Source organism: Rhinolophus sinicus, chromosome 5 (genome assembly GCF_057876585.1).
Source record: "Rhinolophus sinicus isolate RSI-liver-muscle chromosome 5, RSI-T2T, whole genome shotgun sequence".
Lineage (NCBI taxonomy): Eukaryota > Metazoa > Chordata > Mammalia > Chiroptera > Rhinolophidae > Rhinolophus > Rhinolophus sinicus.
Window position 1 is genome coordinate 69569085 of NC_142505.1, and position 15598 is coordinate 69584682.

The following is a 15598-nucleotide window of genomic DNA, read 5'->3' on the forward strand; positions in this document are numbered from 1 at the left end:
AAGTTTATTGATTGATTTATTAAACCCAGTTTTTGTTCCCACTTCACTTTCTTGCTCTACCAGTCTCTCTCATATTAATGGCCAGTCACCTCAAACAGCTGACCGAGGGGTAAGGGAAGCACTCTAACCTGACCTCTCCTGCAGGGCATCAGGAGCCCTCCTAGAGTCCGACGCAGCGGCTTTTCTAACCTGGGAGGCCCTTACATTTGGCCTCCTCCTGCCTATCTCTCTGCACACCTCTTGTATACAGTGCTGATTCAAGCCCGGCCGCACATACTGGCATTCTCACACCTGACAACCACCCCCCTGGAGCATGGCTGGCAAGGACTCCATTTGCCAAGTTTGGGCCAGTGACAGTTTTACTGTTTGCCATAACTAACAAGGGTCACCAACTCTCCAGCTTGTAAAGTCTGCTTGACAGGGCCAGACTCCTGACTGCTGAGTCGGTGCTGCAACAGTTAGATTTCCTGTGGCCTCGTCTGCCCCACATCCTCTGGTAGCTTATTTTCCTTTCTCACCCCCATTCCCCCTCACCGGGTTTGGGCACTCAGGGAACAAGCATATCCCTCAGTTTGGAACACACTATAATAAAACAGCTCTCTATTTTCTTTTTTCCTCTGACCCATGCTGGTATTGTGAGCCTTGTGCTTCCCCGTCGGTCGGCCGCTCACAGCTGCCCGGGTCAGCTTACGCCAACCTCTGGCTGCTCACGGCAGCCCAGCTCCGGGGAGAGCTGTTGTTCACAATCTTAGCTGTAGAGGGCGCACCTCACCGGCCTATGTGGGAATCGAACCCGTGATCTCGGACTTAAGAACAGCGCTCCAACCACCTGAGCCACTGGGCTGGCCTGGCCCCCTCTCTATTTTCTTATTTCCTTTTATTTCCCATCCCTACTCCCATCCTCCTTCCTCTACGCCAACATTCTAAAGTATTTATACTGTCTGAAACTACCATTTTGAGTACATGAATGTTTTAAAATTTATTTTTCAATTACAGTTGACATTCATTATTGTATTAGTTTAATTGGGTGTGCTGCACAGTGGTTAGACATTTATATAACTTAAGAAGTGATCCCCCCAATAAGTCTAGTACCCACCTGGCACCATACATAGTTATTACATTATTGGCTATATTCCCTGTGCTGTGCTTTACATCCCCATGACTGTTTTGTAACTACCAATTTAAACTTCTTAATCCCTTCATCTTATTCACCCAGTGCCAACCACCCTCCCCTCTGGCAACCATCATTTTTTTCTCTGTATGTAGGAATCTGTTTCTGTTTTGTTTGGTTTATTTTCTTCCTTAGATTCATATATAAATGAAGTCATATGGTATTTGTCTTTCTCAGTCTGACTTATTTAACTTAGCATAATACCCTCTACGTCCATCCATGTTCTTTCAAATGGTAAGATTTCATTCTTTCTTGTGGCCGAGTAATATTCCATTGTATATATGCACCACCTCCTCTTTGTCCATTTGTGTATTGGTGGGTACCTAGGTAGCTTCCATATCTCAGGTATTGTAAATAATGCTGCAATGAACATAGGTGTGCATGTATCTTTTCTTTTCAAATTATTGTTTTGGATTTCTTCAGATAAATACCCAGAAGTGGAATTGCTGGGTCATAAGATAGTTCTATTTTTAATTTTTTGAGGAACCTTCATACTGTTTTCCATAGTGGCTGCACCAATTTACAGTCCTACCAACAGTGCACAAGGGTTCCCTTTTCTCCACATCCTCACCAACACTTGTTTGTTGATTTACTGATGATGGCCATTCTGACAAGTGTGAGGTGATACCTCATTGTGGTTTTAATTTGCATTTCCTTGATAATTAGTGATGTTGAGCATCTTTTCATATGTCTATAACCATCTGTATGTTCTCTTTGGAGAAATGTCTGTGCAGGTCCTCTGCCCATTTTTTAATCAGTTTATCTTTTTGATGTTAAGTCATATGAGTTCCTTATATATTTTATATATTAGCCCCTCATCAGAGGTATCATTTGCAAATATCTCCTCTCTTTTGTTAGTTTCAAACAAGCTAACAAAATAAACAAAAATAAACTCAGATCCAGACAATAGAAGGGTGGTTACCAGAGGGGAAGGGAAGTGGGGGGAGAGTGAAGAGGGTAAAGGAGGGTCAAACATACAGTGATGGAAAGAAACTAGACTTCGGGTAAAGAGCATGCTATAGCATGCACAGATGTTGAATTAATATCTTGTACACCTGAAAATTATATAATGTTGTTAACCAATGGTATACCACTAAATTTAATTTAAAAAATAATAACAAGTTTTTAAAAAGTTAAAAATTACCCACAAGTGTTGCTTTAGTTATGGCCATGTCTGCTTCCGGGGCTGTGGAGAAGAGCAGTAGTTCATGAAACACTCTTGAAAGTGTTATAAAAATACCAGGTAAACAGTCAAACCCTGCTTAACTGGGGGTGAGGGAGACGCAGAGTCTGACCCACTTGCCTTGCTTTTGCAGGATGCGGAGAGCAGCTTACAGCAGAAGAATGAAGCCATCACATCTTTTGAAGAAAAAATCAATCAAGCTATGTCCAGCATGAAACAGATGGAACAGAGGTAATCACTTCCCCCTGGCAGGTGTTCCCCTGAAGGTGCTGGGCATACTCTGGGCCTGGGGACTTACAGTCTCTCTCAAAAGTGCAGACAAGTTGGGATGGCGGTCCTTCAGGTCTGTGGTCTTGCTCATCAAGGGGGCTGGATTCCCCATTTCCCTCAGCACGTAGTCACTTAATCAGCCTTTGGGCTACTGTGTCCCATTGTCCTCTCAGGGGGTCAGGACTCTCTGGTGCGCTCCTTGTTACTGTCACATTTCAACATCAAGTCAGTAGTGGATCAGAATAGAGTCTTAAAATAGACGCACACAAATATGGGCAACCGATGTTTTACGAAAGTGCAAAGGCAGTTCAATGGGGAAAGAATAGTCTTTTCAGTAAATGATGTTGAACAGTTAGACATCCATAAGCAAAAAAATGATCCTCACATCTTTATAAAAAAATTAATTCAAAATGGATCATAAGTCTAAACGTAAAACTTAAAACTATTAAAGGAAAACATAGGAGAAAATCTTTGTGACCTTGGGTTACAAAAAGAGATCTTAGACATGACACAAAAGCATGATCCATGAGAAAAAAACTTGATAAATTGGACTTTATCAAAATGTAAACTTTTATTCTGTGGAAGACATGGTTAAGAGAATAAAAAGACAAATTACAGATTGGGAGAAAATTTGCACCTGACATATCTGACAGAGCACTTGTATCCAGAATATATAAAGAACTCTCAGAACTCAACCAACAGTTCCATTTAAAAATGGACAAAAGACTTGAACAGACACTTTGCTACAGAGGATGGCACGAAAAGTGCACGAAAAGATGCTCACATCACTAGCCATGAGGAGAGTGCACATTAAAATCACGCTCGGATGCTGCTGCACACATTAGAGCTGCAAAGTATTTTGCTAATGACAACACCACCAAATGCTGGCTAGGCTACGGGGTGAGTAGAGCTTATATATTAGTAGTGGGAGTGCAAAATGGCACAGCCACTTTGGAAGACAGTTACTTAGAATAAAGCTGAACATACTCTCACCGTATGACCCAAGTCCCGCTCCTGGCTATTCGCCCAAGAGAAATAAAAACTTACATTCATTCAAAAGCCTGTCCACAAATGTTCGTAGCAGCTCTATTCATAATTGCCAAAAACTAGAAGCATCCCAGATGTCTTTCATCGGGGGAATGGATAAACCAACTGGGGCTCTATACACTGAAATACTCCTCAGCTATAGGAAGGAATGAACCATTGCTACACACGAACACTTGGCTTGATCTCAGCCATACTATGCTGAGAGAAAGAAGCCAGTCTCAAAAGGTTATATGAAATATACTTCCATTTCTATGACATTCTCAAAATGACAAAGCCATGGTGTCAGAAATTAGAGCAGTGGTTGCCAGGGGTCAGGGGGTAGCAAGAGGGAGGCAACACTAGGGCATTTTCAGGGATGACGGAACTGTGCTGTGTTGTGGTGGCTGTGGTGGCTAAAACTCATGGAACTGCACACACACACACACACACGTCAATTTTACCATATATTCACTTAAAAATAAAAGAAGACACGCATACCAGCACAAATATGAGCAATCCATTCCTTAAGTCGTGAGGACTGGGCCTTCCCACAGCTCTATCCATCTGTCTAGGGTGCAGCAGGCGGAGCGGGCGAGGCAGGGCGCCGAGGCACGCAGCCACGCCCTGCAGCAGGAGCTGGGTGGCAGGACCGGTGCGTTGCAGCAGCAGCTGTCCCAGCTGCACGGGCAGTGGTAGGTGCCCCAGCAGGTGGGGCGGGGGGGTGGGAGGCAGTGTCCCAGTGGCCCACTCCAGGGCTCCCTTGCAAGGCAGAATTGGGGTGAGAGCATGTGTGCCAAGTAAAAGTGAAAAGGTCGATGATGAGAGATGTTGCGTTCAGCATCTCACAAGTGAGAAACCGGCCTCGGGTTCCCCACCTGACCCCCTAGCATCCTCCTGTGTCAGCTGGCTCCAGGGTGGAAAAGACAAAATAAGCGCTGTGCTCTCTTCCATGTCAGTGGGGATTGCGGTGTGTTCCCAGGTGTCCGAGAGCTCTTCCGCTTCTCTCATGTGTCCCCGGTTTTATGGAAGTACAGGTGGCCCTGGAGGAGACGGAACCTTGTGGCCATGCTTTGTTGAAGGGTCTGGAGGCTCACGTGGCAGTTCAGAGTCCTGTGAATTCCCCATTTCCTGGGTGGTAAACTGGGCTGTGGATTGTGGATTTTCCATGAAATCTCCCATTGAGACTAATGGGAGAATTGTCACTTTGGGGCAATAGCTCAAGTTTAGAGAAGGAGCTGAAATCAGAAAAGGAGCAAAGACAAGCTCTGCAGCGAGAATTACAGTGTGAGAAAGACACCTCGTCTCTACTCCGAGCAGAACTACAGCAAGTAGAAGGATTAAAAAAGGTAAGGTGGCCTGTCCTTGGGAGGAAAGGGCTTCTGGCATCTCCAGAAAGTCCTGCTGAAGAGCCTGCTAGCACACCCGGGCCCAGCAGCGGCGGCTCGGGGTCTGGAGGTGCTATCCCCACATCCCCGGAGCCAGTGAGCAAACCAGAGATTCAGTGATGAGTGCTGTGAAGAGTAATTGGGGGGTGGTCTGGGAAAACAGTGACAGGCAAAACTTGAAGGACGAGCAAGGAGTTGCCGGGCAGAGATTTGAGCATCCCTCAGGAAGTGCGAGGCTGTCATGATGAAGCTGCAGAAAGTAGCATGGCTGCAGTGTGATGCGCTGAGGAAGGAGGTGCCATAGCTGAGGCCTCGGGTGGGCAGAGCCATTCGGGGTCCTCGGAGCCACATGAATGAGTTTGGATTTTCTTCTGAGCCTCATATGAGGCTGTCAGAGGGCCACGACCCATGTCATTTGAAAACTGTCACCAGCTGCTTTGTGGAGAATGGGTGGTGAGCTTGCAAGAGAGCAAACTAGCAGTAACCAGTAAACATGGTCAGCAAATGCCAGTCCACACCTTCACCCCAGAGGTGGGTCGGCCACTCTGCCCAGGGCCACAGATCCTGGGTCCCAAGAGCCACCTATTCTGGGTCATCCCTAGGAAGCTGACAGGACCAGGGCCCTAAACTCCCGTAGTCTCTCCCTGGAGTCATCTTCCTCCTCTGGGAGCCTCACCTCACCTGTGGCCTGAATAATGTGGTGAAGCTTCAGAGAGCAGGGAAGTAGGGTGCCAGCATAGCACTGCCGTCTGGCTGTGGAGTGGGACCTCCCGTGAAACTCAATTAGTCTGCAGTTTTTCCCCTACTATAAAATCACCAGACATGTCCCCAGAAGGCGCAAGGGGCCTGACAATTCTGGTCAGAGCAGGCTGCCGCCTGGGGAGCTGGAGGGTGTCTCTGGCCTCCATGGCTTCTTCTGGTGGGGTTGGTGCCAGGCTCAGGGGACCACCAACCCACAGGTGGCGTTCCCACATGTCACCTCTGAAGGACGATCCTTGGGGCAGGCAGGACAGCTTCCAGACCTGGATTTTGTTGTGAACACAGTAATGGGTACCACTGCGCAATTTGAATGAGCCTGAAAGCCCCTTTTGATTTCTGTTGGGAAGTGCTTAGAGCCTCTCATGAGAACCCGCTACGCCAGGGGTGGGGACCGCTTCCTGAAGAGCCACTCTGGCTTGGAGAGGGGAGGAGAGGAAACGGAGGGCAGAAGAGGACTTCTAGAAAGTTCTACATTGTCATGGAACATGCCCCCTTTATTCCACTTCAAAATACTTTGGTCTAAGTTTTGAATTCCACACCCTCTCCTACACACACACACAAAGAAATAAAATGATGTGCCTAGTGTCACCAGTAAGCCTCAGGGTACTGTGAGCCTGTGTGAACAGGCTCTAGGGCAGAAGGCCCAGGGGTGGCTGGGAGGGAGGGATGCCCACTGCTGCCCATGGTCTGCCCTGGACCCCACTTTTCTGGGTCTTCGTCTTTGTCCTTGTCAGCCTGTGTCCAGCAGGTGCACTGGCCCCAGATTACACACCTTACCGACACTGTCTCCTCATGCTTCTCACTCCCCATGTGCATGGTTCCTACATGGAGTCTCAGGGCCTCCGGAAGGTCTTGCCGTCCATGCTTTGGCCACGATGAGAACCCAGATCTTGGCCTAAATATGCCTTGGTCATTCAGTCTCCGGAAATTTGACCAGCCCTTTTCTTTTTTTTTTTTTTCTTTTTTTTTTTTTTTAAAGATTTTATTGGGGAAGGGGAACAGGACTTTATTGGGGAACAATGGTCAAATTGTTGTCCTTTCAATCTTAGTTGTGGAGGGTTCTGTTCAGCTTCAAGTTGTTGTTCTTTCAGTCTTAGTTGTGGAGGGCGCAGCTCAGCTCCAGGTCCAGTTGCCGTTGCTAGTTGCAGGGGGCACAGCCCACCATCCCTTGCGGGAGTCGAACCGGCAACCTTGTGGTTGAGAGGACGCACTCCAACCAACTGAGCCATCCGGGAGCTCAGCGGCAGCTCAGCTCAAGGTGCCGTGTTCAATTTTAGTTGCAGGGGGCGCTGCCCACCATCCCTTGCGGGACTCGAGGAATTGAACTGGCAACCTTGTGGTTGAGAGCCCATGCTCCAACCAACAACTGAGCCATCCGGGAGGCAGCTCAGCTCAAGGTGCCGTGTTCAATCTTAGTTGCAGGGGGCAGAGCCCACCATCCCTTGCGGGACTCGAGGAATTGAACTGGCAACCTTGTGGTTGAGAGCCCACTGGCCCATGTGGGAATCGAACCGGCAGCCTTCGGAGTTAGGAGCATGGAGCTCTAACCGCCTGAGCCACCGGGCCGGCCCGACCAGCCCTTTTCAAAAAGAGTTGAGCCTTCACTGATGCAAGCTTCATTTCTGTATAAGGTTCACTGTGTATTTTTTGAGGTTTTTGTTTTGTTTTGTTTTTAAATAGAAACTCAGATAGGCAAAGCCTTGTTTGCCCTGTGAGGGCGACTCGAATGTGCCTGATGGACGTAGCTGCTTCCTGTCCCATGTCAGTGCTCCGCTGCAGGGCGGCCTCACCTTCCAGTTGCCTATTCTAGAGAAGTTAGCTAATGAAATCACCCTGTCTTGAAGGAGGTTAACACAAGAAAACTGCCTTTTGCTCTTGAAAAACATTCTGACCTGCTTGTTGCTGTGATTACTAAACCTTATAAAAAAGGACTTTCAATTCTGTGTCAGGCATCTGGTTTGTTCATTTTAGGAGCTGCAGGAGCTCCAGGATGAGAAAGCAGAGTTACAGAAGGTTTGTGATGAGCAGGAGCAAGCCCTCCAAGAAATGGGACTGCACCTCAGCCAGTAAGAACCTGCTCCCCTCACCAGAGCCAGCATCAGGGCCACTGGGCCTCTCTCCCCACAGCCACACCAGCCTGCCCACCACATGACTCGAGCCCCAAACCTATGTCCTGTTGTCAGGAGGGAGAGCCGGTTAGGGAGGCCTGTTCAAGGGTGATCCCCTCCCTAGGAAGTCAAGCCTCGGGGACACTGCAGATTTAATTGATTTGTTAAGGATATCCTTTTCTAGTGACCGAAACCCTCATGTTCACTAACTCAGCGTCTAGGTCCCAGGAGGACCAGACAGGTGCTGAGAGCGTTGCTTGTTCAGCCTGCAGTCAGACCCGGGCAGTTCTGTGGGTTGGGAACTGCACCTGCCGCCGTGCGCCTGCCTTTGTCAGGACTGACCCTCACCCGCCAGCCTGTCTGTCACCTGGCAGAGCACACCCTGGCAGTTCTGTCTCCCCTTCGACTTGACAGCTCTCCTTGGTGTTCCTGTCCGGACAGTCTGATGGGTGACACTGCAGATTGTGGAACTTGTCCCTTTGTGTAATCACTACACTTCCAAACCCAATGGGCAGTTCTGTCCCCTTATGAGTCAGGATTCTTGGTTGCATCTGACAGAAATCCACCTCAAACTGGCTTAAGAAAAAAAGAAAAAGGCCATCAAGAATCATTCTCTACCTCCCACCTCTGTTATCCTGCCCGTTGCTTGCCTGACAGGTGGGTCTGCGCCCCACTGGGGCACAATGGTGCCCAGCAAAGCCGTCTCGGAGAGGAACAGAGGTTCCTCTTGTTGATCGTCCCCACAGAGACCCTAGGTTGACTCACTGTTCCCACATGAATCCTGACACAGCACGGTGACCAGAGAGATGGGGGCTCTCATGACCAGCACAGCCTGAACTCAGGCCCAGCACTGAATACACTGACCTGTAAGGGCCACAGGTGGGACTAACATGAGAATAAACTAGAAACACTGAAGTGGGACACAGATATGCACCACCTTTGGATTTTCCTGTCTGGAAAGTTGGCAAGTCTGCATAAAGCAGTGCTCTAGGCCGGCCCACAAGAGTATTAAGAAGAAAGGAAATGCATGGCCCTCGTGGGGATGAGGTGGAAATCCTGCCCCATTCACTGTGTCTTTCTAGACCAGCTCAGGGCTACTGACCCCTCCCTTCCATTGTGAGGCCGGCCTGCTGCCTTCTCCTGTCCCTCCCTGAGGGGCTCCTGGAGAGTGGGCACAGCCAGGTGTCCACCTCGTCTTGGAGCACAGGCAGCTCTGAGGGCATCTGTGAGCCTAACGAGCACCAGGTGTGGAGGCTGGTACACAGCTGGCTCCTTGGGTTTGCATCATATTCAGAGGTAGGGAGGGACACCTCGGGCATGGTCTGCTGTGGCCCGATACGCGCCCCCCTTCTCAGCTAGCGCCATTTTCTCTCCTGCCTGTTCTCTTCACATTGGACAGCCAGCAAGCAGAGTCACAGAGCACCCTCCTCTCATGGGGGCCTCAGAAACGTGGGTGGGCCCTCATCAGGAAAAGGAACCCCTGCTTTTGGTAGGCCCCAACTGCTATCACCTGACCAGCTACAGAATGCCCCTCAGCCTGGCTCCCCTCAGCCGGGCTGCGCAGTGTAAGCAGGGCTACCCATAGCGTTGCCTCTGTGCTGTCTCCCCTCTCCTTCTCGTAAGCCCACACCAGGTGATGGAGAAGGCAAAGCATATCCTCAGAGCCCCACCCAGTACAGACACAGCTGCCCAGCTGTTGCAGGAACATCTGGGTTCTTCCTAAGTTGTATTTCCCAGGGAAGCTCTCGTGCGTCCATGGTGCCCTCTTGATCTGGCTGTCTGTCCTCTTTCCACAGCGGGTACGAGGAGGGAAGCTGTGCCTATGGTCATTCCTGAGGGCCATGGGGTCTCCCAAGGCCCTGATGCTCTGTTTCCTGAGTCCTTCCCAGAAGTCTAGCCTGTGTCAGAGCCCTGACACAGCCTTAGGCAGTCCAGTGGTAGCTTAGGCTAACCTCAGCTTCTAAGAAAGGGCTCAGGTCATTCCCCTTCCCTCCCAAGTTACAAATACACTGTTTGGTTTTATCTGGTTTAATTCTGCCCGTTTAGACTGTGTTCAGTCCGTCTTTTATGCAGACAACTAATGAATTGTTCTTATTAACAAGAATGGAGCAAGAACAAATGACCATGCCCTCTGAGCCTGAATGTTCTAGATGGAGCAGACAGCAGTAAAGGGCCAGGGAGAGCCCGAGCCTGATAAAGGAGCACCACAACCCCCCACACACACCAAGCACGTCACATGCAAGAATGGTTACCCAGAGAAGCCAGAAATCTGGGCTTCTGAGATAATTCTCAATTTTTAAATGACTGAAATAATTTCAAAGTCATCTTCAACCCTTGCAGGCTAAAGTCTGTTTTTGGCCAGATTCAGTCCACAGACGCAGCCTCAGACTGCAGCGTACGTGCGCCAGTGGATGAGGTGACTGGGATTAGAAAACTGGATAGAAAGCATTTTAGACCATCTCAGCTTCCTCGCAAAGCCCACCGCTGTGAGTTCTTTGTTCGAGTTTAAGAGCCTCTCTCACTGCTGTGAATGGTCTCTCCTTTTCTTAAGGTCAAAGCTGAAGATGGAAGACATCAAAGAAGTGAACAAGGCCCTGAAGGTACTGAGTTACGTGTGTCACAGCGTAAGAGCCGCTCCTGCTGCTATCCCACTCGCACACTGTGCGCCTGGGCTTTCTCCCAGCAGTGGGGAAATGTGTGCTCGTGCTGGTTCTGGTCACTTACAGATAAAATGTTGCTTAGAGCCATGTCACTTGATGCCGACAAGTGACAGGCCCCAGCTGGAACCTAGGTCTTCTGTCCTGTTCCTCTGCCATCAGCTGTAATGACAGTAGGCCTAGATCACAGGTGCCCTAATGAAGGAAGCAAAGGTGGCAGAAAGAGGCCTACGGATATTTTTTAATATTGTGAGAACTTTTCCTCCAAGTGAGGGGCCAGAGGTCACCCTGCCCCATGGCAGTGCCCGTGCCCTTTCTGGAGGCCGTGCGAGCCCTGAACAGGGCAAGTATCTGGACCATTTGGGGAGGACAGAATGACGCACATCACTTGAGAGCAGGAGCACGAGGACCAGGTGACTCAGTGCAGGTGCTAGGCTGGCCTCCTGGGGTGGGGACAGTGGGGAAGGAGGGGCAGATGCCCCAAGCTGCCCCCTCCCAGGGTCATTCAGAGAACGGGTAGCCCACCTGTGGCAGGAGTTCCAGCCCTTGGGCCTCAGCTCTGCGGTGGCAGCTGTTCGGCAGCCACTTCCCCAGGCGCCCTCCAGAGAACCCTGGAACAGAGACCTAATGACTGGGCAACTCACCCCCAAGTGCATGCAGGTCAGAGGCAGCAAAGGGTGATGGCACCTACCCTGTTTCCCCAAAAATAAGACTGAGCCGGACAATCAGCTCTAATGCATCTTTTGGAGCGAAAATTAATATAAGACCTGGTGTTATACTATATTATATATAAAGACCCGGTCTTATTTTACTATAATTTTCTTATTTCTTATTTTATGTTAATTTTCGCTCCAAAGTCTTATTTTCAGGGAAACACGGTACAGCACCTGGACTTGGGAGTTACCGTCCATTTATTTTACCCTCCCTGGCAGAGTAAAAGCTCCTTCAAAGTAACTGCTGAGCTGATGATCTGTGTCCCCAGCCCTGCACAGTACTCACAGTGCCAGGGGGACAGAAGTCACAACACAGGACTCTAGAGCCTCTTTCAAAGCCCCAGTTGCCTCCTCTACAGAATGGAGACACTTGGAGTGTGTGGCAGGGACTTTCCAGCTCCGTGGCACGTGGCCTTGTCTTTGGCGAGGACGACTGTAGCAGACTGTCATAGTCCGGCCGACAGGGTGGGCCCTCCACCCTCCCGCCAGGGCAGGAGCCACTTGGAGGGTATCAGCCAGGGTTGGAGTTGCAAGCACCAGGTCCTGACTGTTTACAGAGGGGTGGGTGTCAGTCTAACAGGAAGCTGGGAGGCCAGAGCCAGGGTCAGGCCCAGTCTGCAGCACAGCATTCCAGCTGTGGTCAGGTGGAGGCAGTCCTGTGAGGCCACCATCAGCTGCAAAAAAGGTGGTCCCTCGAAAGGAAGCCGGGTGCTATTAGGAAGGGACAACGGATACTAGGCTACATGTCTATCGGGAGCCAAGGCATCACTGTGTTCTTTCCAGGGCCACACTTGGCTGAAAGATGACGAAGCAACGCGCTGTAAGCAGTGTGAGAAGGAGTTCTCCATTTCCCGGAGAAAGGTATGTGGCCGGCCTCCGCACTCGCCCAGGGCCAGCTCGGGACTCCCCTTCCTCTGGCTCTGGGGAAGGCCCTCTCTGGTCTGATGGCCCATTCAGACGGCTTCCCACCCTGCCCCCTTTTCTGGGGGCCCTGCTCAGTCAGTCACAGGCCCTGTCCCCCCTAGTCCTTTAAATGATTGGCAGATTTCTTTGGGAGTTGAGGCTGCTTGTGTGCAGAACTGGTCTAGGGGAACGTATCATTGAGAATTCTTTGTAAACAGGACCAAAATCCGCCTAACTTAGTCAAAAACAGGACCTATGGGGAACCTACGAGCAGCAGGTCTCAGGACAGGCATCCAAGTGGCACCAAATGCTCACACACCATTTGGGCAGCGCACTTGCTCCCCATAAATCTGCCTCTGCCTATGTCACCTGCCTTCAGATTCCAAGAACAGAACGTGCTGGACCCAGCCTTTGGTCCAGGATTGATAGGGCCGTGACCGACCAGGTGGGCAGGAACAGGGTAGGGTACAGACCCCAAGCAACATTGGGAGTCTACCAAAAGGGGTAAATGCCTGCCACACTGGCAGCACCACCCCACCCCACTACTTTGTGGATGCACGTTCTCACGGAAGAGGAAGCGAAACCTCTCCCAAATTTCAGTCAGAACTAGAAGCAGCCGTCCTGAGGCTGCCTTGTTCACAGGTCTGGCTGTGCCCACAGCTGGATGATGTGGACAGGATGGCAGAAGGGACATAGAGCCCAGAGCAGAGGCGCACAGGCGTGTGCCATGCACTGTGCCCAAGGTTTGTGGCAGTTGTTTACCAAGCAAGACTCCCCTTGGGAGGGGCCTGCGGAGCAGTGGTCACAGGATGACACGGGCTCTTTTCTTCAAGCCCAGTAACCTTCCTCCTGCAAGTGCCCACCCCACCAACACGCCGTGGATTTTACAGGAACATAAATGCAAACACCAAGGTTTAGAACCCTTTCCAAACTGGTACCTGCCTCTTGGGGAGGGTTGTGCAGCCCGGGGGAGATTGGTGTCTTGTGACTGCCGCTTTTCTGTCCCCTAGCACCACTGCCGAAACTGTGGCCACATCTTCTGCAACACGTGCTCCAGCAACGAGCTGGCCCTGCCCTCCTACCCCAAGCCCGTGCGTGTGTGCGACAGCTGCCACACCCTGCTCTTACAGGGCTGCTCCTCCACTGGCTCCTAGGGCCTGGGGACAGCTCGGGCTCTCCAGGCTCACGGGGAGCCAAGGAAAGGGTGATCCTCGAACACAGCAGGCCCAGGCTACAAGCGGTATGGAATGAACTCGAGATTGAAACTTCTCTTGGCTAGGCTGCGTCACTGGTTACGGGTCATGGTTTTACTATCATTTTCACTTTTCAAAGGCTTAACCTCCTTGGCAGCAGCTGCACTAGTGCAGTGAGTCATCAGCTCCTCGCCCACTGCCCAGTGTGCCTTCCCTGCTTCAGAGGCGAAAGATGTGCCATTCCATACCCTCATGAACATCTATCACTGACCCCGCAATAAAATCATATTTTTAACTCTGGTGCAGAAATGGAGTTTGTGTTGACTTCAGAGGTGGAGGGTACCTCAGAGCAACCCCCCACCCCCATTTCCAGGACAGAAAGCCCTTCAGTGGCTACATCTGAAGTGACAGCCAAGGAATCTGCTGGGTACTGGGGTACAGGCTATGTTCTGCCCAGGTGAGCCCAGGACAATTCCAGCCATTAAGTCTATTAACGGGCACAGAGGAAGTGACCTTAAGCCTGTCACCAAAGCCTGTCTGTCACCCACCCTTACTTACTGGGGAGTTGACACAGATGGTGGCAGATGAAGACGCCTCTGGGGAAGCTCCTGCGGGATCTGAATTTTAGCAGCTAGGATGGGAGTTACCTGTGGGTTGTGAAAACTGGCCCAACCTTCCTTTCTTCCAAGCTGTGGGTTTCAGGCTGGGAGAAGTTCCCCTCACTTAACCTGAGCTCTTCAGATCTCATCAGGGCCCATGTAGCCTGCTTCACTACCCAAACTGGTCTGGCGTCAGGGATCTGTCCCTTGTCTTCAGTGAACCCAGTTTGGACTCCAGCCTGCTGAGCCTTAGGCAGTCACTTCACTTCGGAGCCTTAGCTCATCTGCACATACAAAAGGAAGCAGGGCAGTACCTCCCTACTTCAGACTGACAGCTCAGGCAGTCTGCTCTCCCCTCCCCATCCCACCCCAAGCCCAAGCAACAAATAAATGTTCAACAAGCATTATTCACAAAGAACCCCTGTGCCAGTTGCCAGTACTAAGCTGAATGGAAGAGAACTTTTCTCCTGACATCAAACACGCACCTGAGCTTTGGAACCCTCTGCCCTGGCAGCCTCCCCCTGACCTGGGCAATGAGGGAGATGGTTTAAGGCAGTGCTTCTCGAGCTTCAGTGCACAGGTTCATTACCTGGGCAGAGGTTCCCGGCATTCTTCAGCTCCCGGGTGAAGATGCTGGTCCACGGTATACAAGGTTCCCAAGAACCAGAGTGGTTCTAGGTTCATTTTTGAAAAGTCAAATGGTTCTGAATTAGCTTATTTGCCTTCCTAGTTCTAGTCCCCTATTCCTCCACATTTTTCAACATGTTCTGTATGTGAAACAAGTTAACTGAAGGACTTGGGGGAGGGACCCTCCGTGTACCTTCTCAACACCACGTATCTCCCATCAGGACACGGAGTACCTCAGCCAAGATGGCAGGGGCAGTACCAGGTTTGGAGCGCAGCTCAGCACCAGTGCTCACTGCCGCCCGAGGATCATCACACCCTAAACCTGCAGGACACATTCCAAGCACAACAGCTGTGTGCAGTCCAACATGGAGCAGCACCTGCCAGCAGAGGGCATGCGGCAGGGAGAGGAGGGTCTGCAGGGCCTTCACTCCCATCTTTGTGCCATGCTGCCACCTAGACTATTAGAATCGAGCGCACCCACCACTCATCTCACCCAGATACGAGAAAACCTTCAGCACTCACAGCAAGGTGAACACACACCAGGCTTCCAACAGTACAAGCATGTTGTCTGCAGCTGAAATTCTAAGTTCTACAGAAGGGTGTCTAGAACCACACCTTTAGCTTGCTAATGCTGGAATATTTCCTAGCAAATGTCAAATCTGAGTTCCAGTCCACCAAAACCAATAGATCTCCATTACTGATTTAGTCATTTTTACTCTCAAATACATGGTCTTCCACCTCAGGAGCTTTATAAGAAATGAATTTTGCTTTCAAGTGGACTTATCTTTAGGAATGAGACAGAAATATATAGATTCAAACCTCTTTCAATTTGAAAGCCTTCTATGAGCTGGCTTCTAAGACACCTCATATAAGCCCAACTCAAAATGCCATGCGATAGGGCAGGGCAGCGCCTGGCCACCGGCCTTTGGCACTTCCCTCAGCCATGCCTGGAGCCCCCGTGCACATGCAGAGCATGCGGTGAGGTCACTTCCGCCTCTGCTTTG

At 50.5% G+C, this 15598-nt stretch overlaps 1 protein-coding gene across 2 annotated transcripts in view; it reads left to right on the forward strand.

The window, feature by feature from the left end:
* The window catches only part of RUFY1 (RUN and FYVE domain containing 1), a 44217-nt gene extending 30554 nt beyond the window's left edge, over positions 1-13663 (forward strand). Inside the window, exons 12-18 of one of the 2 annotated variants that reach the window (XM_019716956.3) lie at positions 2488-2585; positions 4223-4342; positions 4867-4996; positions 7766-7860; positions 10454-10502; positions 12056-12133; positions 13186-13663. In XM_019716956.3, the coding sequence (XP_019572515.2) occupies positions 2488-2585; positions 4223-4342; positions 4867-4996; positions 7766-7860; positions 10454-10502; positions 12056-12133; positions 13186-13329 (714 nt within the window). In that variant the 3' untranslated portion in view covers positions 13330-13663. The remainder of the gene's footprint in view (positions 1-2487; positions 2586-4222; positions 4343-4866; positions 4997-7765; positions 7861-10453; positions 10503-12055; positions 12134-13185) is intronic. The other variant, XR_002136272.3, reaches the window with a different exon arrangement.
* The last annotated feature ends 1935 nt before the right edge of the window (positions 13664-15598 follow it).